The sequence below is a fragment of the Pistacia vera genome, unplaced genomic scaffold (genome assembly GCF_008641045.1).
Source record: "Pistacia vera cultivar Batoury unplaced genomic scaffold, PisVer_v2 Contig1145, whole genome shotgun sequence".
Lineage (NCBI taxonomy): Eukaryota > Viridiplantae > Streptophyta > Magnoliopsida > Sapindales > Anacardiaceae > Pistacia > Pistacia vera.
In genome coordinates this window covers 115,752-141,121 of record NW_022195188.1, presented here as the reverse complement: position 1 = coordinate 141,121, position 25,370 = coordinate 115,752, and the positions used below count along the sequence as shown (strand labels likewise).

The 25,370-nt window shown below is 38.6% G+C and overlaps 2 protein-coding genes across 2 annotated transcripts; both read left to right on the top strand.

Moving 5' to 3' along the window:
- Window positions 1–1,203: 1,203 nt before the first annotated feature.
- Window positions 1,204–4,504, top strand: LOC116145822. Its single transcript, XM_031431258.1, has 4 exons — window positions 1,204–1,311; window positions 1,669–2,834; window positions 2,981–3,053; window positions 3,586–4,504. Exons 1-4 carry the CDS (start codon window positions 1,204–1,206, stop codon window positions 3,748–3,750), a joined length of 1,512 nt encoding a protein of 503 aa, XP_031287118.1. The 3' UTR covers window positions 3,751–4,504.
- Window positions 4,505–7,056: 2,552 nt separating this feature from the next.
- Window positions 7,057–25,166, top strand: LOC116145810 (zinc finger BED domain-containing protein DAYSLEEPER-like). The gene is made up of 4 exons (XM_031431252.1): window positions 7,057–7,111; window positions 22,954–23,747; window positions 23,955–25,022; window positions 25,125–25,166. Exons 1-4 carry the CDS (start codon window positions 7,057–7,059, stop codon window positions 25,164–25,166), a joined length of 1,959 nt encoding a protein of 652 aa, XP_031287112.1.
- The last annotated feature ends 204 nt before the right edge of the window (window positions 25,167–25,370 follow it).

Below are 25,370 nucleotides of genomic sequence, written 5' to 3'. Positions count from 1 at the left end.
GTAAAATCACAACTAAAGTTCATATTTTAAAAATTATCAAATCAATTAGACATAGAATAATGCTCTATCTTCGTTTAATACTTTGAGTAAACGATTTTTTCACCCATAGACTTGTAAAATAATATTTTATTATCTAAATTTATATTTCGTATCTGATTCCAGTATCGTTGCAATCTCATATTACCACTGTTCTCTTTTCCGATCATCACTCATCAAAATCCTTCAAACCCTACTCTTGTAGACCATGTCAATTGTCGACAATCGAGCGATTAAGGTTTGTACAGTCATCTCTCCTAAGTCAAATTTTGATCAATCATAACCACCAAAATCTAACATTCCACTATCAAAAGATTTGTTAATCTCCTTTCTTCAAAAGCTCTAACTACCTGGATCGAGTTTGCTCTTTATTCACCACTGGAATATAAATTTAGATAGTAGATTAGTATTTTAAAAATATATGGGTGAAAAAGTATCATTAAGCCATTATTTGGGTGGGAAAAAGTCGTTAACTCTTTAGTACTCAATAAACTATGATTGAATTAATGTTGTGCTTCAGACTCTAGTTAGTAAATTCGCGAATTATTTGCGAATTATACGCCCATCGATATAATTCGCGAACAGCTGTATTTTATAAGCCCAACCATATTATTCGCGAATTATATGCCTCAACCGTATTATTCGCGAATTATTCTCGTATCCGAATTTTTGCCGAATTTTTATAAACGTATTTTTCACCATTTTTCGTATCTTACCCGTAAAATTCCCGTACCATTTTTTTGCCGTACCCGTATATTTGAAATGTTATATAGATTTTAACCAAGTGGCCTATGAAAAGTGCTAAAACTAGGATTGATATTGCCATATTTTTCAAAACGTATTATTGACAATGTGTCGTATTAAACATGTATATACCCGTATTGTATTTTTTTTGTATCCGAATTTTATGGCCGAATTTTTACAAACATATTTTTTACCATCTGTCATATCATACTCGTAAAATTCTCGTACCATTTTTTTGCCGTACCTGTATTTACTAACTAAGCTTCACACAAAGAACCGGCTAATTCAAATTTGGAAAACCCATATAGATGGGAGATAAGCTCATGGGCCATGGCCCAAGAAACATTTCTTTTACCCAAATTTCAACCCAAGCACACACACACAGAGACGGATCGCACAATTGTGTCTAAGAGAAGAGAAGAAATGAGAACCAAAACGCGAGGTGGCAGAGCTCGTCTCTCTAAATTGTCTTCACCAACTCTACCTCCAACCGCCAAAACCTGCTCACTTGTTTTTCCCACTCTCAAACTGGTACTCTCTCTCTTTCTAACTATTCTTTTTTTTTTTTTTTTTGGGTTACGTTTGTGTCTCTGCAAGCATTCCGGTAATAGTCGCGAAACGACGTCGTTTCATCTCCCAATAAAACGAGTGGGAGAGAAAACTGTACTTGTGGATTTGTAATGCTTGGTTTTTTATAATTATTTTTCAATTATTGGTGATAGAAATGAAATTCTTTTGATTTTTTTACATTAGGAACTTCAAATCGTGACGTGTTGTGTACGTTGTGGTAAAGTTACCGAGATTTTTATTCTCTGTTGATAGGTCTTTAGTTTATCAGTTTTGTTAATTAAATGACTAGCTTTTTGAATTATTTGGATATTTAAACAGGATGAAGCAAATGGAAACAATGATGATATTAATACGGCTTCAGCTTTTAGTGATATTGGGACTGATAATCTAGTAGGAATGCCTGGTGGTCTAGGTTTCAGTGGAGAGTTTATGGAAATGGATTGGTCAGATGGAGAGAGTTGTATTATATGTGATAAAAGTGGCAGGAATTTGTTGGTTTGTAGTGAAATTGGCTGCGCACTTGCCCTTCATGAGAACTGCATGGAATCTGGACCTAAATTTGATGATGTAGGGAACTTTTACTGCCCTTATTGTTGGTATAAGCGTGAAATGGTGAGGACTCAAGAGTTGAGGAAGAAAGCTATGGAAGCAAAGAGAGCGTTGCTGCATTTTATTGATTCGAAAATGGATGGTGATGATAAAGGGAAGAAGAATGGTGGAAGAGATAAAGAGGAGGAGCTGAATGTTTCTCCTCCTGTTGGAGAGAAAAACTTTGGTGATTGTGAGGATAGGAAGGATGATAATCAACTTGAGAGTCAATTTGTGGAAGTCGAGGATGATCAAGAAAATAATGAGGACACTGCAAAATTAGTTGACTCCTGTGATCAATGTAAGACAGCTGTTGAACACCAAGGTGAACCTCTTTCAGATGATCAAAGTATGAAGAAATCACCGGGGGTCAAGTCACCTGTGAATATCACAAATAAAGAAGGATCCAGTAAGGAAAATTTATCTGAAAGTCATGAGTTTGAAGTTTTAGAAGATGAAGAAGAAATACGAGTGGAGGATTCAGGACAAGTTGATGATAGTGGAAACGAAAGGACTGTTGAAGATCCACCACAAACAGAGCCCTGTATTGCTTCCAGAGTACAAGAAAATGCTGCGGATGGTCCACATCAGGAAGAAGGAAGAGAAATACGTGTATCTTGTTCTGTAAAGCTAAAGCGAGGAAGAATGGAGGATGAAGAGAAAATTCTCCCGGAAACATCAGGAGCTGAAATGTCTGATTCTGATGCACAGACACTCTTAATGCGTCAGAGGCGTGTTGGACAAAAAAGTAAGAAGAAAGCGCATCAGAATGTTGATGCACCAAAGAAACGATCCTCCCGACTAAATGCCACTCCAAAGAAAATTGCTAGGACTCACAATGAGAAAGTAACTGCCTCAAAAGAGCCTAGTCTACAAAAAGCAGCCGCTAAGAAATTGTGAGTCTTCATGTACATATGGCTAATTTATTCTCTGATAAAGTTTCATGTTGGAAATGTCATAGTTTTGTTATAATAGGCATTAGTTGAGTGGTTGAATTGTTTTTGTTACATAATTCGAAATTAATTTTCCTTTTATGTTGCAGCACAAGCCAGATGTTTTGTAATGAGAAGCGTAAGAGACTACACTGGACGACTGAAGAAGAAGAAATGCTCAGGGTATGGACTTATTGACATAGCCTTCCTCCCTTTTCTAAACTTCTTGCTATTAGATTTTCTTAGGTAAAATATTGTGTATGGGAAATTTTTGTTCCCTGAACTATTTCCGAAACACAGATGTGCTGGTTGTGATAGGTTTTATTTCAGCAACTACATGAGGATATAAATCTATATAACACGAGTCTCTTAGTGGATAAGTACCTGTGTGTGCACCCCATCGGCTTTCAGATAAATCAGTATTTTTTTTATTTTCTAAAATGTTCTTTACATCCATTCGATTGCTTTGGTTAGTTCTAAACTTTATAAATTACAGGTTCAAAATTAACAGCTTCTGTTTAATGAATTACTTACAGGAACATAATTTGGCATATATTTTATGTGTTTTCATGTTTTTAAATGTGAAGTACAGGGTCAAATTCCAAAAAGTTAAATTGTTGTTTTAATGGGGTGTTTAATACTTAGGATTGAGTCAGAAGATGAAATTTCCATTATCTGATTTGCCGAGTTGTTGCCATCTATTCTTGTACTGCAGGAAGGAGTGCAGAAATTTTCAACTAAAGTGAACAAAAATCTACCTTGGAGAAAAATTTTGGAATTCGGTCGCCATGTTTTTGATCCAACTCGTAATCCAGCTGATCTCAAGGATAAATGGAGGAACATCATGGCCAAAGAGTCCTCAACTGTCAACAGGAGCTAATGTTGATTACATTGGTGATTGGACTCAACAGGAAGAAGGTTTATCAAATATAGCTGCGAATTGCATTTTGGCCCCAAAAGAATGTGGTAAGCGGAGTTAGAAATACCATCATCGATGTAGTCTTAAGAGGCTATTTGAGGACCCTGACTGAACAATTCAAGGCTGTTTTACCCTCGAACATAATCAAGATCTAAAATGTACAACGCAATGAAGAAAGAAAGCAATAGAATATCAGCTCTTTGCTAACCAGTTCATTACCTGAAGTAAATCCAAATGTCCGCTAGTACTGCCTTTCTGAGGCAGGTATACCCAGTAAAATTCGAAAGTATATTATATTATGTTGCAATTAAAACTCTGTATCAGGCTTCTTAGACATACTTAAAGAAACAAAATTTTGAAATGGAAATAAACCACTAAGAAATTGTCTTGAAAGCAGCCTGTTTTAGTAAATGTGTTTTGTGTTGTCTTTCTCTCTGCTGACGGGAACTCTAGTCAGCCGGAGCCTGAGGATTGTTCGTATAATTATCAATACTCCAAACCCGAGGAATCGCATGGACACGGCCCAAATAGTTGAGGCGAAGTGCAAGAATCAGTATATGCTAAATCTGTGTGGATAAATTTTCAATCCTGGAGCATTTCCTATCTGTAATTCACAGCTTTATCAATAAAGTTTATTATAAAATATGAACATTTATAAAATAAATGTTTTGTTTGTAAATTACAATTATTCGTTTCTTAAAAGATAACATCCAATCAAGTATGTGTTGTAGCTTATTTCTTTTGTCGGTGTACTACCAATGAAAATTGAAAAGTTGTGAATTTTTGTTTTGTCAAACTTATTATTTTAACCTTTGTGCTTTGCTTGCAGTTGCAGTTGCAGCCTACATCTTATTAACAATGAGTTCATGGCCTCTACTAACTTGTTTAAGGTAAGCTCTTTGGAATGTCTTTTCAATGGTTGACTCACCGAGTCTTCAAACCACAATCCCACCCTGTCCCCGCCCAAATCAAGCCTATCTTTTAAATTTTCAATCCAATGCCGTGTTTTAAGTGTTGTGATATACAGCAAACCAAACACGTCATTGTTGGCTTCTTTTTGACATTTTGTAACGGCGATATGATTACAAGAGGTTTATATTTTTGACTATTTATTGTTTCAAAATGAATGGTGCAAAGAATTAAAGAATTGTCAAATAAATATCTCAATCGAAGTGGTTCTCTTTTTCCAATTGAGACTTGTTGAATGGTAGATGCGGTCAAATAAATACAGCACAAGAAGCATTAAATTCAACTGGGTGGGGATTGGTTACGTCTTTATATATGTATGTCATTGAGTCATGCATTTGATAAGATATTGAACCAACTTAGCAATGAAAGTGTTCTCTAAGAGTGTTCCTGTTTGCGTTTTGCTTGTAGCCTACATCGTATTAACAATGACTTCATGGCCTCTACAAACAGAAGCAAAAATTCCAGAATTCGCAGCTATCCAAGGTACAAATAGCTTCATTTTTTCTGATTTACATGATGGGATATAGCTTTTAACTCACATAATGTTGCAGTTAAAACTCTGTATCAGGTTTTCTTTGACATACTTGAAGAAACCATATTTTGAAAAGGAACAGAACCTGTCTGTTTCAGTAAATGTATGTGTTTTGTGTTCCAGTTGTTAACTTTTCACTCTGTTCTCGTGTTTGTCTCTGCTGACAGGAAGTCTAATCCGCCGGAGTCTGAGGCCAGTTCCTGTAACTCTTAGTAGTCCTAGTAAGAATGGACTGCGTCAACAGTTTGCTCCGTTGTCACCTGGTTTAAAATAATGACTCAGTATATACCGCATCTGTCTTGGATAAATTTGCATCCTGGAGCATTGTCTATCTCTAATTCATGTATTTATCTATAAAATTCGTCCAACGTTTGATATTAATTAATAAAATACATATGCTTGTTGCAATTCCTTCTCTTACATTATTAATCGTCATATAAATATGTTTCTCTTATTAGTTATCATCAAATTAGGTTGGCAAGAAACTTGTTTACACATCCTAATCAATTGACAGTTCGTTTTAGGAAAAACAGTTAACCCGCTGGATTGAATTCGTGGATGATGACTGATGCAAAGAATTTATGTAGAACCTGACGGAAATGAATTTAGCAGTACAATTAAGGGCACCATGATAATGGGAGTAGCTGAACTCATAAACCAAAGGAAACTGCTGGATTGTTCAAAGTTCAGAAAAACTAAAAAACTTTTTCTGGCATGTTCAAAGTTTTGAAAATAGAAATACAGTTGTTCTTAATAGTAACTACAATAGCTATCATGCCGCCAAGGAAATTATCGACTTAGAGAACTCGAAGCGTAAAATTTGACTTTCTTCCTTCTGAGTTCACAATGTTGTTTACTTTTCAAGTTTGAGGCATTCCCATGGTGGATAATCAAATATAATTTAATACTTCTCATTCGTTTTTTTTGGCATAGAAAATGCCAGGTTGCCGAATTTTTCCGGTATCCAAGGTTCAAATCTTGACAAAAACTTGGGGTGATGCATTTATTGTAGCATATTTAGAATTTGAAATTATTCTGCAAATTCAAATTAAATGGAACAGAAAAGAATTACCAAACGACTCACCTTTGTTTATTTATTTTTTGCTCCTAAATTTCTCTTAATTAACCATGCCTTTGCCCTTGACACTCAAGAGGCAGAAAGTTTACTCCATCAAAGTATGACAGATGGTCCAATACGTCGGAGCCTATAAATATATGATTGAGTAAACTACATGTTACCACCCAAGGTTTGACGAAATCCCAAGTTAGTATGCCAAGTTCCATTTATTCCATATTCCCACCCTTAAAGTAACGGGAAATGGCTAGATATAACGGCTCAGGGGTAAATTGGTCATTTCACAGAGGAGGCGCACATTAGCAGACCGCAACCCTTGATAAAGTTCTGGCACACGTTAGCCAACCTCACCGCCGATGTTTTTCGCCCTTTTCCGACTATTCTTCCACCCAAAATCACTCTTGTCACCACCATTCGAACCCTTATCCTCCCCTCTACAAAATCGTACCCTTAACAACCCCTTATCACTCACCGATCGCCAGCCACGATAGCCGCCACATGCGGCTGGTTTTCGTCGATCTCCACCGGCGAATGACCACTAAACGGTTGCTGGGACATAGGGGTTTTGTAGATTAGGAGATGCTGGTTGTAGTGGTGACGTCGAATTAGATTTTCATCGTCGGAATCGACCGGAATCCGACGAAGAATGACAAAAACCTAACCCTGACGGCGCCGTCGATTGGAGAGGTCAATGAGTCGGGAATCAGAGGGGTTTTGGATGATGGATGATGGGGAAGCTGATGGAGGTGAGAGGGGTTTCGCCATCATCGAAAACAGCCCAGATCCAATGAAAATCGAGACGGTGCACAGTCACTGAGGGTGTAATTGAAGTAATTTCAAAACAAGATGGTTAATTTTATAATTTTAGTAATTTAGGGGCTAAAATATAATTTATTAATTTAGGGTTAAGGGCATTATGGTAATTACACCCTCACTACCCCAAAAAATGTTAACAATGTTATTTTAGGGGTGGGAATATGGAATAAATGGAACTTGGCATACCAACTTGGGATTTCGTCAAACCTTGGGTGGGAACATGTCGTTTACTCTATATGATTCCTGAAAGCGACAGAAGTTCGAGCCATGGACAAATTAAGGGATGCACCCATCGGAAAAAACAGGGTTAAAGTACTAATTAGCAATAACAAACAAAGTTGAGGGTATTACATGTCTTAAAAATCTGCTCTTTTAGAACATTGTCTTTGCATTACTAATAAAATGACACATATATATAACTTATACAGCACGCAAACAACTAAATTTCAAGTCAAATCTTTTTGGAATATTTTAAATAGTTGACTGACCAAGTCTTCAAAGTTCAAATTCAAACAACTATCACATCACATGCGCACAAATGAAGTGCGATCCATTTAGTGACTTCTATTTGACTTTGTACAATGCTGAAAGGATTACAAGAGGCTAAATTTTGCATTTTTTTTCAACATGAACATTTGACTATTTATTGATTAACGAATAGTTAAGATTGTGATTTGAGCTCTCATGAATTTTTAAAAACTTTATAATACAGCTCTTGACATTGTGGTTAAGATGTGCTTCCATTTTTCTACAGTCACCTAACTTAGCATTAATATTTCAATCACCATAGAGTAATTTGATGATTAAAGAGTAAAAGGGTCCAACATGATTCTTAAGTTTGAGTTCTCTTAAACACTAATAGAAGTGGTTATTGAAGGGATTTACATAATCGCGTGCAAACTGGTGGAGAGTTCTTGATCATAAAAAAAAAAAAAAATATATATATATATATATATTGATTATTTCAACTAGGATGGCATTAATTTTGTCTTTAAATATATCACTTGACACATGCACTTGATAACCTATTCAGAGAACTAGGCAATGAAACGGATTGTGAGTGTTCCTGTTTGTGCTTTGCTTGTAGCCTACATCGTATTGACATTGAATTCATGGCCTCTACCAACAGAATCAAGAATTCCAGAGTTCGCAGCTATCCAAGGTTCAAATCATTCTTCTGATTTACGTGATGGGTTACAGCTTTTAACACACATACCATGTATATAATCACTCCAATCTTGGGCTGTATCGGACTTTCTTTGACATACTTGAAGAAACCCAATCTTGAAATGGAACAGAACCGCTTAGAGATTTCTAAGAGTGAAGCCTGTTTCAGTAAATGTGCTTTGTGTTTCAATATCTAACTCATCACTCCAATCTCGTGTTTGTAACAGGAAGTCTTGTTCGCCGGAGTCTGAGGCCGGCTCCTATAACTAATAGGAGTCCTAGTACGAATGGAGTGCATCAACAATTTGCACCCGCATCACCTGTGAACGAAATAGAGACAACAACAGGAACAAAATATAATAATAAAACAAATCAAACAGTAAACAAAGAAAATAACACACGCGATTTATCCTGGTTCACTCAATATGGGCTACATCCAGCTGAGTCAATATTATTGCAATATGTCTCACCTCTCTCGTTTACAATGAATGAATTGCTCTCACATACATAACAAGAGAAAAATATGTTTATATACTAGGTTTAAGAGACTAAACATAGTTTTACAATGATTCCTATTCCTAAGCCCAACACAATAAGGAATTAGTAACTTAAAAGAAATCATACAACGGTTATACATAGAAAAGCCCAAAACCGCCTACGGGCTCGGGGGCGCTGCCCCCACGACCCCCGCCTGCTCACCGGGGAGCGGGGTACCCGACCGCTAACCTGGCAGTAGGACCCCCGATTGCGTCTCCGTTACCCATTAATACTAAAATAGTCGACAACTCCAACAACCTGGTCTAATTAGTTGACGCCGAGTACAAGAATCAATATATGCTGCATCTGTCTGGAAAAATTTGCATCCTGGAGCATTGTCTATCTCAAATTATGTTTTTCATCAATAAAATTCCTTCCAAAATGAATGTGTTTTTTGCAATTGCTAGGCTAGTTATCATCACATCAAGCATGCATGCGTTGCAGTGGCTTCTATGGCAGCTTGAGCTTCTTTCCTAATGGTGGCGTACCAAGGGTTGTAAAATTTTGTTTTGCCAAACTTGTTATTGTACCCCAATTATCCTAAACCTTCGTGTGAGTACAATTTTTACCCGTCCTCTTATATACTTACGTCTTACAATAAATTCACCATTTAAGTTAGCTGGTTTATTAATTATAACGAATCAAGCTCTAGTCTCAGGAATACTCACAGGTTGGCCAAATTTTGTATATACTTAGTAACCAAATGTCCATGCGCTGAAGAAAAAACAGTAAACCTGATAGATTAAATTTCTGAAATAGAAGAGGAATGAAAAAAGAACTTATGTAGTCACATTAATGAATTTAACAAATGTAATTACAAACTGTAATCAAGGGCACCAAAAAGATGGGTAACTAAATACATAAAACCAAAGGTAACTGCCGGCTCGTTCTAAGTTTTGTATATTCAAGCTGTCCTTTTGACTTGGACAAATAAAGCTTAAATTTAATAAACTGGAAAAATATAAAGTGGAATGAAAGCATTCTCCATGGTGGATCCTCTCTGGTTGCTATCCTTATATAAAGAGTTCGCTTATTTCTAGTAAAATGTTTGAACTGTAATCAGACAGAAATTAACAGTGACAGATTCTCATTCATTTTTTTAGAATAGAAATGTCCAGTTGCCAAAGGAATGCTGCTGTATCAGCTTTACTTGTTGCCTACATTGTTTTACAATCAATCTCCTCCTCTCATGGGCAGAGGATAAATTTTGAAAAGTTGATTACAAATTACTAATTCCACTTAAATACTTTCTACACCTTTTTTTTGTTTTTTGGTTCAATTCATCTAGTCTTGTCAAGTCAATATTTTCCTCCCTGGGCCTTTTTTTATTGGACTTTACTTAAAGTTAACTAGCTGCTTTCTTAGTTAACCCCTGTAAAGTTTCCATTGGGCTGAGCTCATCGTTTTTGCCCAATTACAGCAGCAAATCCAGCTCCTACAGGGTAAATCCTACAGCATCATGTGTCTTCTCTGCATCCGGCAAACTCAACACGAAACTGAAGCAGTTGGCCTTTCTTTTCTTTTATCTTATTATTAATTTAGCGTTTGAACTTTCTTTGGTCATGCCTTTTCTTGAACTCTTAATTGCAGAAAGTTAAGCTAATAAAAAATATGACAGAAAGTCCCGCCCGCCTGAATCTGAGGCCACTTCTTGTAAGCCAGGATACTCCAGTAAAAGCTTTGCCGAAGCGAGTGGTGGTACTTGAAAAGAAAATCATGGACAAGCTTTTTACTTTTTACATGCATCGAAGGAGATCTGGCATTCATCAGTTTGACACTTATGTTTCAGTTTTCTTGTATTAGTAGAGTTCCAGAACTCCAGCAAGCTACGACGTACCAGTCTGAAACTAAAGCATTTTTAAATTTTGATTGATTTTGTAGTGGTAGAAGCAAGTGTTTGAGTTTGTATAATAAATTTCTTTCTCAGAATTGCACTTCACTGGGATTATGTTTGAAGATGTCTGATAATTTTTCCTTCACTAAGCTACATGGTGAATACTTACGAACTAATAATAACGGTTGATATTGAGACGACATCATACCATGTTTAGCAAAACACTGTCGGGTTGCAAATGTCAAATTTATGATGCTCCTAATAAACCCTATACATAACCCCATCTCCTCATTATCAAATACACCAGAAGCAGGCCTGTACACAAATTTATCAATCTTTTAGTACGTCTTAACATGAGTAACACATTTAAATCGAAATAAATGGAAACGCATGGCCAAACTCCATTTAATATAATTTTCCACATAAAATCATTAATAATGTGCATGCATAGTATTTGTGAAACCATGGAACGAACGTTTACAAAGAGAAATAAATGTAGCAGATGTGTCCTCAGCAAAATCCCATCATACATAAAATCATCTCCATGAAGCTGCACTTGAAGCAGATCACCTCACATGCCATGTTGATAATTAATGACAGATGATGGATACAAATTAGTATGTAACTCTCACACCATTAAGACCAAAAATGCAAAAAAAAAAACTATATATGAACCTTTAGTAAACAGTACTGAAATAACGGTGTCTTTTGTATGATGCTAAGATCACCTCTAACATAAATTGGTTTGGATATTGAGCTTCTGTGATCCTATATGTTGATGTTGGATTTTGACACCAATTATTCGCACGTGAGCAATGCCAAGCAGGCTTAGAAGTCACACACGATAAGAGAGAATTTAATATAAAAAAAAAGGGTGAAAGACGATGTTTAAAGTGGTTTGGATGCTCAAAAAAGAATCTTACGTCCACTGATATTGTATTAAGGAGAGTAAGGTCAAATCGCGTTCAGCGAGCTAAGTTACAGCTTAGAGAATACAAGAGATAGATAGATAGAGAGAGAGAGAGAGAGAGAGAGAAAGCAAGCTATTCTAGAGTGAAATTAGCCAATCCCGTAAATGAGAGAGGAGTCCTCTATTTATAGTGGGATGAATCAAGGTAATGATTACTAAATCTGTAAATGGGTGGGTACCGTGTAAATCCTTCTCTGCGTCTCATTGTTCACCTGCCCGAGTGATTTCCTCGACTTGTGCAGGGATTGGACACGTGGACGATTTCCAACCATTTGCTAACCTGGCATTCACCTATTGCACTGATAGGGGCATGCCACTCACGTCATCATGTGACGTGGCTGCGTCTGAACGGTCGTAGAACATTCCTAAGTTCTGAACACGCCACACTGACAAGACTCCGTGTCGGCCCTACTTTTTCAGGCATAATAGAAGTCCCCTAGTTTTTAAGGTTTGAGAATCGAATCTTCAGAACTTCACAATTATGCCTTGATTTGATATGTTCCGAATGACGCTTGATCGATCCGACCTAGCTACAAAGAGGTCATAAGACATTTCCTTACGAGTGACCTGATATGGTCTCCTTCCGACAGGTCGAAGACCTAGACCAGACCCTATTCAGTGCCATATTGATGTGCCTCTTATCTTAACTGAGGTCCGTGACCTGGTTATACTTAGCATATTTTTGCTGAAGGCAAGGAGTCACATCGCTCCGCAACGGACATGCGACGAAGAGTGTTTTGTCCCAACGACCTCTTCAAATGTTATCCGTTGCGCTTGATAGCTAATCCATTTAATGAAGTGTCTTTTACTTTGACAAACGTGTCTTATGCGCAATAAGTGCTAGTCATGCGCAATAAGTGCCAACCATGCGCATTAAATGTAAGCCATATTGAAACGATATTATTTATCAGAGCATTAAATGCGGATGAGAGCGCATTTAATGTGGAGGAGGGAAACGAGTCATTGCTTGATTATTTCAACGGAGAGAAGTGACGATTGAATTTCTCGAAACGTGGCGGTTACTTCTTCTCGCCGATTGATGACACGTGGTCATGATCAACGGCGAGAGATGACTTTCGCCCAAACGTCGCTTGGCTTTGGGAAAACCAATCGTCACTTCCTCCACTATAAAATCCCAGGCTCACCTTAAGCAATGTGACAACACCCACTTTTTCAGAAAAAAGCAAGAAGCTTTCCAAATTTTCCATCCTTCGAGTTGGTGCGCATTTGACGTTCATAGCAGGAAGTTCAATTTCCACACCCAAGAGGTAAGGAAGATCCTTCCATTACTTTCTTTTTTCTGTTTTATGGATAACCATGCAATAATGATGGGTGTTTGTGGGCGGTCAAACAGAGAATGGGCTTTCTTCTAGGGTTTGAATCTTTGGGGGTGGTCCCTAAGGATTCTTAAGGTTTTTCTAGGGTTTAAGGAAAACACATTGTGTTTATCTTTTCTTCCACGTCATCGTACAAAACTTTGTACGAAGACTGAGTAATCCCTGCATGTCGCTCTTTTTCAGACCGTAGAAAAGATGGACCCTTTAATGACCAAGATAGGCGAGGGGATGAGCTCGCCGGTGCAGGATGCCCCAGCAGGTCCCTCGTAAGAAATTCTGTCAATGGCCACAAGAGAGGAAATACAAAAGGTGGTTGACCAATACGCAATTAACGTAGACGTCTACCAACACAGGACGTATACAGCTCAGAATCTACCAGAGGGAATGGCTGCGATCTCCGAGCGGAATGCTGATTCCCTTCCATCCCTTTTATAAGGTCGATCCTCGATCACTTCGAGGTCACACCTCGAGGAAATCTACGATCGAGGGAGGGATATTTAATTACCACAGCAACATCGGGGCATATGAGACGAAATTTTCCTTTTTCCCTTACGATGGCATTTGCCATTTTAGGGAACCGAGTAGGTTTTCCCTTCTTTTACTTGGTGAATTTCCTTTCTTTTAATCTTTGCTAATGAACTCTTCCGTTTCTTCGCAGTAAACAAGATGACCAAGTTGTTGGCTCTCACTGATTTTATCAGAATAACTGCTTTCAGTCTTCTACCCGATCAGAGTCGCGACGCAAAACTGCTCGTGACAACTGCTAACTTAAAGAAGTACAACTTCTTTAATCCTGAAGCGACCTTGGAATCCTTACCGAGTAAGTGTCCGTAACTTTAGCCAATCTTATTTCTTGGATGCAACGAATTATTTTGCTAACGATTTTTGCATGCAACGACCATGCCACCCAAGGTGCCCAGGTCGTTGAGAGCCAAAGGGTTTGCCTTTCCTCGGGTTGGTACCATGGGACTAGCCAGGTGGACCCCACCGGTCCTACCGTCGAAAGAACGCTGGCGAGGACACCAACTCAGCCAGCGAACGCTCCCCAGCCTACGGCTGCTCGTCCTAAGTAGAAGAATGTGGCCTAGAAATCTAAGAAAAGGAAGCAGCTTCAAGTCGAGGAGTCAGAGTCTGAGCCGGACAGCTTGGGCGTTCAGCCTGTAGGGTTGCAGCCTTACTAGGCCTTTCACTCGGGAGGGCCCCCTAGGCGCACGATCGGCATTACACTTGCCCCTGAGGGTTCACGTAGAGGGCAACGGGAGGGTGCGACTCTTGGAAGGAAAGCAGGCAAAGAAACAGTGGGTGAGACGCCACTTGCTGTGAGAACTGTCACGCCTGTGCTAGATTCTATATGGCAATTCCCGGAGCACTTGCAGCTGGTGATGTTCACCCTGCTAGAGTGCCAACTAGCTTCATGGCCTCCAACCCTGTGGACTTGATGACCATGACTTTTTAGTTGCAAAGCCAGGTACGAGGGTTCGTCCTCGTCGAGGACTTTCTTATATTTCCCTTACTTTTTCAATGAAAATGAATTTAACTCCCTGTTCCCTTTGCTATGCAGTCTGTCTCTACTCGCCATGCACTTGGCCTAGCAGAAAACTCAATTGGGAGCCGTTGAGGGGCTCGTCGAGCTGAGAGAAGAAAACGTGTGGCTGAAACAAGACTTAGAGACCGCGCAAATGAAGATGAACTTGTCCACCGTTTAGGCGAACCAGTACCTGTCAGAAAGGAATGCTGCTCTCCGTACGGTGGAATTCCAAAAGGCCGAGCTGGAGAAGATGGGAGAAGAGGTTAAAGAGCTCCAAAAGACAGTGGCCAGACTTACCTAGGAGGCTGGCGAGAAAGAGGTAGAGCTACGACCGAACTCCGAGCGGGCCTTGCCAGCAGAATAGGAGAGAGCGCAGTTGTGGGAAACCACCGAGAAACAAAGGTGGGCACTTGAGGCGGAACTTCAATTGTCCTAAGGACGCGTCACTTCGTTAACAGGAGAGATAAGGCAACAAGAGCTGGAAATTGAGAGGAGAGCTGTTGACTGGTCGATCCAGTCCATTTATGCCCTACGACCAAAGAATCCGAACATAGACCTCATTGATCTCCCATACAACTACCAGAGGATTCTCGCTTCCATGGAGTAGGCCGATGACGAGGAGGAAGGTCAAGGGCCTTATCCGGAAGATGAGCATCCAGAGGAGTACATCCCAGAGGAACCGGCGGCTGACCAAGTGGTCAATGACCAACCTGGAGATACTGAGGTCGCACCTTCAAGGCCTAGGAACAAAGGCCAATGATGGTTTTTGCTTCTGTTTTTCTTTTTCTTATAACCGTACCTGTGCTCTCATTTCTGTACTTGCTTTCAATTATAATAAATAAAGAGACTATTTCTTTAATCATTTGTGAGTACTTATAATTTTTCGTGCCTCACAAACATTACACATGTGGACACAATGTTGCTTTATAACTTTTTGTGATAGTATTTGTACAAACATTACATATGTGAACAGAAAGGCACACATGCGAGAAACAATATTACATAAGAGTTCTCTTACTTACAAGGCTTAAAAGAGTAAATCCTTTACAAGAAAATTAGAAAATGAGTTCGGAATTACTGATAATAGGGGCGAAGATGTTCAGCATTCCAAGCTCGCAGTACTTCGGAACCGTTGAGCCTTTTAAGGTGATAAGTCCCTAGTCGTATCACCTTAGCGACGCGGTATGGGCCTTTCCAATTTGGCCCCAATACTTCTGCACTTGGTTCTCTCGTACCAAGAAGGACTTCTTTCAAAACTAGGTCACCGACCGGAAAGTCTCTTCTCCTGACTTTAGAGTCGAAGAATCTTTTCGCGCACTGCTGGTAGGCCGCTATCCTTAGCTGAGCCTTACCGCGATGTTCTTCAACTAGATCTAGACTTGCACGCATAAGCGATTCATTGCCTGTTTCATTAAACAGGTCTCTCCGAAGTGAACTAGTCCCTATTTCCACTAGGATCATTGCCTCACAGCCATATGTTAGCGAGAAAGGTGTTTTTGAAGTAGACGTTTTCGGAGTTGTCCTATATGCCCATAGGACTTCTAGGAGGTCGTCGGCCCAATTACCCTTGGAAGCGCCAAGTTTAGCATTCAAAATATGCTTGATGGTCTTGTTGACAACTTCAACCTGGCCATTTGCTTGCGGTCTTGCGACTGAGGTGAACTTTTGCTCATCGCAAAACTACTTGAATTTCTCGTTATCGAATTGCTTCCCATTATCAGAGATGAAGGTATGAGGAATTCTATAGCGGCACACTATGTTTTTGAAGACGAAGTCCTTGAGCTTTTTGGTAGTGATCGTGGCCAAGGGTTCGACCTCGGCCCACTTGGTAAAGTAGTCCACCGTGACCATCATATACTTGACCCCTCCCTTTTCCACTGGCATGAGTCCAATAAGATCGATTCCCCACATGGAGAATAGCCAGGGACTGATCATGGTTATCAGCTGATGGGAAGGAGCTCGCGGTATATTTGCGAACTGCTGGCATTTGTCACACTTTTTTACAAAGTTGAAGGTATCCTCTTGGAGTAGGGGCCAGTAATACCCTTGACGAACAACTTTGTTGGTGAGGGATCACGCAACAGTGTGATTACCGCAGATCCCTTCATGTATCTCCCTCATGATATAGTCTACTTCCTCATCAGTTACACATCGGAGGAGAGGAGCGCTAAACCCCCGCTTGTACAATTGATCTCCTATAAGTTTGTAACGAGCAGCTCTAGTTCGCATGGTTCTTGCCTCGATCTTGTCATTGGACAAGGTCCTATCTTGGAGATACTGAATAATTAGGGTCATCTAGAACACTGTTTCTGTCACATTCACAGCCTGTTCGAGCGAGCTGATACTAGGGATCTCTATAAACAAAACAGGAATATTTTCTGGTGCATCTGAGTCCAGCGATGAGGCTATTTTTGCCAAGGCATCCATGACAGAATTACTGTCTCTAGGGATTTGCATGATCGTGAAGTGCTTGAATGGCTCGAGCGTGGCCTTAGCTTTATTTAGATAACTGATCATGTTTTCTTCCTTAGCCTGATATTCCCCCAAGATCTGGTTAACAACCAGCATGGAGTCGCTATGAAAGCTGATCACGGTTGACCCCATTTCTTTTGCCAACCGCAGACCAGTGAGCAATGCCTTGTACTCGGCTTTGTTGTTGGTCGCTTTGAACCCAAATCGAAGAATACCATGGATGCAAGTCCTTTCAGGACTAAGGAGGAGAAGACCTGCCCTGACCTTTTTCCTGTTCAAGGACCCATCGACATAGAGGCTCTAGGTCGATAGATTCTGAATTATTTCCTGGGTGACCTCACTGGCATGTTGCTCGGATTCCTTAACCAGTTGGTATGAGAAGTCCAAAATGAAATCGGCAATAGCTTGCCCTTTAGTGGTTGCTTTCGATCTGTATTGCAGATCAAACTGACTTAGTTCCATCGCCCACTTAAGCAACTTACCTGAAGCCTCTGGTTTTTTGAAGACTTGCTTGAGCGGATAGTTGGTCAATACATGGATTGTGTGGGCGTGAAAATAAGGATGCAATTTCCTGGAGGTGATCAGCAGAGCATTAGCTCTATTTCTGGATACCGTATTTCGGCGTCCAACAGACGTCTACTCGCATAATATACCGACCATTGGACCTTACCTTCTTCCCAGATTAGAGCTGCACTGACCGCATGCTGAGAGAAGGACAGATACAGAAGAAGAATTTCCTGAGGGAGAGGCTTGGACAGAAGAGGTGGCTTTTCGAGGTGCTCTTTAATGCTCTGGAAAGCCTGTTCACATTCGGGAGTCCATTCGAACCTCTTGTTGGCCCTGAGTATATTAAAAAATGGCAAGCAACGATCTGTTGCCCTTGATATAAAGCGATTGAGTGTCGCTATTTGCCTATTGAGACTCTGAACCTGTTTTCGGTTGGTCGGGCTTCTCATATCAAGGAGAGCTTGGATCTTTTTGGGGTTGATTTCTATTCCTCTCTGGTTAACCATATACCCCAGGAATTTTCCCGAGGATACTTTGAATGAACATTTGAGAGGATTGAGCTTCATTTTGTACCTTCGGAGTATACCAAACATCTCAACGAGATGCGCTATATGATCTGAAGCGACATGCGATTTGACCAACATATCATCAACATAGACTTCCATTCATTTTTTTATCTGCTCAGAAAACATTCGATTAACCAGTCGCTAGTAAGTCTGTTAGTGTATGCCCTAGGAACCAATTGTGTTGTCGGTTTCATGACATTATATCTTGTAAATGTATTATGAATAAAAGAAAGTGTTCTTATTTCACATGTTGATTTTCTGCTTCATTTATATTATATTATATTATATTTAATATTGCATGTGAAATGTCCGGATGACATGGATCTTCAGAAGATCAAATCATCAAAGAATTCCCTACGCAAGTAATGTTAATTGGGCAATAACATTGTGTAGTAGACATGCTGAATGTCTCCATTGAATATCATGCGATGGTATTAGTGTGGGTGATTATAAGAGGTATGTCACTGATAAGAGTGTAATTTATATATTTTTTTATTCCTTCCATATTATGTTTTTTGTTATGTTTTATGCCTAGTTGAGTTGATTAGAGTTTATTTTGTAAGTTTAGCATATTTGGATAGACTTTATGAAATAATTGAGAAAAGATTAGGAAATTCCAGATTTTTTGTTATTCTGACCAGTGCTGCGTTTTTTAGGTTTTTCATGGAGTCAGATTTCTCGATTGCAAAAGTATTCTTCAAAAAAAGTAAAGTAGACGAATCAAGCCTTCCAAGAAGGTATTATGGGCGAGAATCTGAGTTCGTTTGGACCCTCATTAGTTGTTGCAAAACCAAACCTGAAATCCTATTCACAGAAGGATTTCCTCGCTGAGTATTGAGTCTTCGAAAAGGCCTAACTGGAGCTTCAAATATTTAAAATAGGTGATTCAAAAGCCCAAATTCATCTGCACATCTAGGACTACAACTTTTATGAAGTGACCAAGCCCAGAAAATTTCTTTTACATTGTGAGAATCCTGGTGCAAGCTGGATTACGAATTCTGTTTTCCATATCTGATAAGGAATTGACAGTTTTGGAAGTCTATCGTTTAGGAAAGGTCTAGGAAAGTAATTTTCATTTTTCCTAGGGCAGAATTGAGGTAAAACACATTATTTATTTATGAGTTGTTAGGTTAAACAAGGGGGGGAGAATGGCAGTGGAGGTTTTTGTTTTTGAGGTTTTTTAACTTTCTACGTCAATATGTGCGGCTGATTTTTCTTCTTCAATTCCAGGGGATTTTGAAGCCTGAATTCATGTCATTGGTGTAACTTAACTTTAGTAACATTGTTCTTAATCTCGTTCTTATTGGAATTGTTTATGTTATTCTGTTTTAATTGTTTATGATTTTTGTTTGGGTGATTTAGTAATGGCCTGCTAAATTGTTTAATCAGAATTTTATCTATTAGAATTAGGAATTCTGATACGTAATTTTCCTCTTTCTATTTTATGAGTAACACATGATGATAGATGATTACGGACAAGTTTTCAGTCTGTCACCTTGAATAACATAACCTAAGTTTAATAATCCGATCTTGCGTGATTGTTGCTTGGATTGATCTATTTTCCTAATTCTTAAGGCTGCCATTGAATTAAACTTAGAGAGCTTATTCTATATTGTTCAAGGGTTAGGATCTAATTGAAGAGCTTATTTCAGTAGTAACAATTAAGGGAAAATTCAGGTAACAGAGCTTGTTGTTTCTTAGGGTCAATAATTTCATAATAACGAGATAGAATAATGTTACGGTTAGTTCATGTCCATTCATGTTTAGGTGGATCTTGAACTGAGAACTGGTTGTTTTTAATCTAATATTTTCTACCATTGGAGATTTATTCGTTTCACTTTAGATTGCATTGTCTACAACCCCTTTCATTATTCTGTTGTCATGTTTACTATTTAGGATTTTATTTTATTTTATTTTTCTGTTGTTTTCGTTGTGGTTATTGGTCAGAATATAGGATTTAATCGAATCATTCCCTATGGGATCAACCCTTGCTCACCCTATATGCAATTTAGTAGTTAGGTTAGTAAGGTTTTTAATTTGGAGCATTTGGCAAGCTACCAGTCACTAAGGCATTAGCATGGATAAACGGTTAGTGAACTGTTTATCGAATACGACCGATTATGATGAATCACATGAATATGGTCAATGATGCATCGTAGGATCGTGCTAGTGTACCACTGATCCTTAGACTTGAAACATTACGGTTGGATTCAACATAGGATGCATATGGTGTATAAGCACGATACTAGTCATGTCTTGTGTAATAAGTCAATTTGGTCATATGTTATTCATGTGCGAGGACAAGTGATGGTCAAGATGGGATCCGTTAACTCAAAATAGTCTAATCTCGAGTTCCCAGACGAATGTCAATAAACATTGGAAAAGGGAAATCTCTGGCCAGAGTATAATGAATGTTAGATGAAAAGTAGTTTCATGTTGATGAGCTCCATTGTATCGATTGAAAATTCTATTAAAGATTAAGTTAAATGTTTTGACATACCATGAACCATTCTTAATCAAGATTAGATAACGGAGGGATTTGACTACACGGTATGTACGATCAGAATAGGTTCATTGGAGTTTACACTTCATTGTGGTTTAGGGGTTATGGAACATTGCTAGACGTCTACCATAATCAGAGGGAGTTTCGATTATAAAGAATTATAACGAAACATATCAAAATCAGATATTGGGCCCATGGCTAGATCACAGTGAACCAAAATGGTCACACATAAAACCAAGCTCAAGGAGAGAGAGTAATACATATCATTAATCAAATTAATGATGTTCGGATGTAAACGGTTGCATCCGAATTAATGTATTAGTGAGAAATGATTATCTATGGATAGCTAGCACTAACCAAAGGTAGGATTGTAAACGAGCCGAGCCGGCTCAGCTCGACTCGGTTAAAGCTCGTTTCGAGCTCGACTCGATTATTATCGTGTCGACTCGGCTCAAACTCGGTTTGTTAACCGAGTCGAGTTTGAACACAGTGAAGCTCGGCTCGTAGGCTCGCGTAAACACTGTGCACTTACATAGGGTGCTTTGGTGATTTTTAAAACCATTAGGTATTAAACTGATATTTTCCAGTGAAAAAAGTTCAAAAAAATGACAGCCCCCCCAAAGTGCAAATTCGTATAACACGATACACCAAATCAATTTCAATTCCCACTTGCCCTAAATCCCAAATCGCAAACAAAGACCCCCAAATCGCAAACTAGACACGATTCCTCGCCGTGAAATCGATAATCTTCGTCGCCATCTCTGATCTCGGCAACTGGAAAAAGAGGCCCGAAATCGTAGACACTCTGAAAATCTCTGAAACTTCCAGGTTAGTTTGCTATGCGTGGAGTGTAGCTTACTGGCACTTTTTTTTTTTTTTTTTTTTGATGCTTTTTGGATGAGTTGGTACATTTTCTTTCTTAAATGTCTCTCTACCTATTTGTTTGAAATGGGAGCAGTTGTAGATGCTAGAATGTTAGCAGAGATGGGGTCGACTTGGTTGAAAATTGTTAAACTATTTGCTTTCTTAAATGCATCTCTGCCTATTTGTTTGAAATGGGAGCAGTTGTAGATGCTAGAATGTTAGTAGAGATGGGGTAGGCTTGGTTGAAAATTGTTGGCAGGATCTGATAACTATTTGCTTTCTTGAATGTCTATCTGCCTATTTGTTTGAAATTTTCGCAAATGAGCCTCAACTCTCCTGTTACCATCAACAACTTAGAGCACACATTTCTTCTCATATTACATCCTTTGATTTGATCATACAGCCTGTACATTACATGGGATAAAAGCTAGGGCAAAGTTTTTGATACAAAAGCAAGTACTGAGAATTAAAGAGTTAGCTAAAACAAAGTTGGGTTTACTTCTCGCAAGCATTTTCTTTCACTTTGTTCATTTTACTAGAGTCATTTAGTATTCACATGGACCCTCATTCACGCCTTTAATCCACAACCACATGAATTTCCTCAAATGGATTTTCACATTTCAGTATTAAGTAGGGATGAAACATCTTCTACTTTGTGGCTGCAAGAACCGCTGGCCCTTTCACCTGAAATTTCATCCCACCAAATTGACAAAAATGGAAATGGAAATAATAGTGACCTCAATTGCCTACTTTTTTTTTGTGGGGGGGAGGGGTGTAGAGTGGTTCCCAAGAAAATAATATTTTAGACACTTTTATTTTTATTTTTTCAAAACACTGGAAGGAATAATTCATGTACATGAGTCATTTGATGTCACTAGATTCTTGATAAGGGCATGGACATTGACACATATACATATAGTACTTATTATCCAACAAATGCAAATGCATGAAGTATTCAATTCCAAAAACATTTTATATGTTTTTGGAAGTAAAAGGGATAAGTAAGAGTCGCTGCCATGTCTCAAAAAATGATTAATAAAAATAATGTTTTTATTATTGTTTTTATACATGTGATGCTAGAGGAACAAAATAATTGTGATTTATGTTATTTTTATCAAATTTTAAATAATATAATTTCAATAATTTTATGGTTGCTTACTACTGTTCGATTGTCTATGATTTTTATTTTTTTGATACATGTGTCTAACACTAATAATTTTAAACCACCAAGCAATGGCTTTTCAGTTTGCTTAATGGTCTCTATTGGCTTTTTGAAGCCCTCAAAAGTATAATTCTAACCCATGAAAAATATAACATATTTTTTTTTTTTAAATGAATATATATTATGTCAAGCAGATAACAACCACAAATGAACCAGAATTTATTTTATTAAGCATGTCAAAAATGAACCAGAATTATCAATTATATATTATTTTAACTTTATGATATTGTCTAACAATAATGGTTAATTCATTTTTCAATTGTAGGTATGGAATCGGGAGACAGTTCCTCAAGCACCCCTACATTGGATGACATCGACGATTGTGTTACGGTAAGAGCAGTCGATCGGGGTAACATTTATGGAAGCACATGTGATACCGAACAAAGTGTGAGTAGCCCCAAAAATGTTGAGGACAGTGACAATCCACTAGAGAGGAAGAAGAGAGCAAAGACATCAGCTGTGTTGTCAGAATTTAGGGAGGTGGCTCTCCCTGGTGGTACAAGGAAGGGAGAATGCATTCATTGTAAAACAAAGTTGAAAATGACTGCTAGTGGAAGCACAACACAATTCAATAGACATTTGAAAAGGTGTGCGAAGAAAACAGCTCACTTGAGGCAACAACAAATAAATTCCCCCTCTTCCAGTTCTCAGGGTGGCTCTACTATCCTGCCTCCTCCACGAGGCCAATTCAGTATGCTGAAGATGAGGGAGCTTATTGCACATTGGGTATTGATGCATGAGCATCCATTTTCTATTGTGGAGGAAGAGGGGTTAAACAACATGATGAAGCACGGAATTCCTGAATGGACTCCGATATTCCGTAATACTTGTAAGAATGATTGTATGAGAGTGTTTGAAAATGAGAGGCAGAAGTTGCTGACCCTATTGAAGGGTGTTAAGAAGATAAGTCTGACCATAGATCTATGGCATTCAGGCAACCAGAGGATGGAATACATGGTCTTGACTGGGCATTGGATTGATGATAATTGGAAGTTTAATAGACGGGTGTTGAACTTTATTCATTTCCCTCCTCCCCGTTCTGGTATTGCCATTGCTGATGTAATTTTCAAGTGTTTGATGGACTAGGGAATTGAAGCTAAGGTCCACACGATATCGGTGGATAATGCTTTAAGCAATGATATTACAGTAAAAGTGTTGAAAGATAATTTCCAAGCTACGGGGAAGCTCATATGTAGGGGCAAGATGTTTCGTGTGAGGTGTTATGCACATATCTTGAACCTGGTTGTTCAAGATGATCTTTATTAGATTAGACACATTATTAAGGACATCCGTGATACCGTGGCATATATCAATTCATCGAAAAGTAGACTAAAGGTGTTTACAAAGATTGTTCAGATGCGCCGATTGCCATTTCGCAAGCTTATTCTTGATTGCAAAACACGATGGAATTCAACATATGATATGTTGACAATGGAAATGAAATTTAGGCATGTTTTCCCTTGTTTGAAGGAGAGGGATTTGAGTTATCATTATTGTCCCAAGGAGGAGGATTGGGACAAAGTTGAGAAAATTTGTTCAATTTTAAAGGTGTTTGGTGGTGCATCGAATTTGATATCAGGGAGTGATTATCCAACATCAAACTTATTTCTAAATCAAGTTTTTACAATAAAAATTATGTTGGATAGTAAGAGTCAAGATGGAGATGGGTTTATACATACCATGATTTGGAAAATGAAAGAAAAGTTTGACAAATATTGGGGAGAATGTAATCTATTGATGGGTGTAGCTGCTATTTTGGACCCTAGACTAAAGATGAGGGTAATTCAATGGGCGTTCCCTAAGATATATTTTGAGCCTGAATCGCAGGCAAATATGGATGTTGTTTCAGATGCCTTGTATGAGGTATATAGGGAGTATGTTGATGCCAGTCAAGCACTAACAGCTGCCCGTGCTTCTGTATCTACAAGGGGTGGAGTTCAGGTTGTTGGTCAGGGGTCGGGGGCAGCAACAGAGAGGGCGGATGATTGGGATGATTTTAGTGAGATTTTGGATGTGGTTGAGACGGTTGAGCCAACGAAATCAGAGTTAGACTGTTACCTGGGAGAGGGATGCCATAAATGTGTTGGGGACCTTATGGCGTTTGATGCTTTGACTTGGTGGAAGGCTAATTCAACAAAGTTCCTTATCTTGTCTATCATGGCTCGTGACATATTAGTCATCCCTATTACTACGATTGTTTCTGAGTCTACTTTCAGCGTCGGCAATAGCGTTATTGACACGTACCGATCGTCGTTGACTCCCAACACGGTGGAGATGCTCTTATGTGGATGTGATTGGAGCAGGACATTGAATGGGGTGAAGAAAGGATGTAAAGTAGGTTATATACTTATATTGAATATTGTTTTTATTAAATTTAGTTATTACTTTATATTTATACTAACTAAACTTCAATTACTCCTCCTTTGTTATTTTCAGGAAGAGCAGCAACCGTTAGAGATCAACCTTCCTATCCCGTAAGTTCCTGGGATTCAGTGCATGGTTTGGCTGTGGTAGGAGGCATGCATAGGTAAAACTTTTATTCCTTTTGCTTTTGTTTCATGATTATAAATATTTTTCTCTTGTCATAGTTACCTTAAAAAATACTTACTAAATTGAACATTTTCTACAAGCAAGGGGAAATTGTGGTTTTTGTCAAAGACAGGCCTACTGCAAACTACTGGT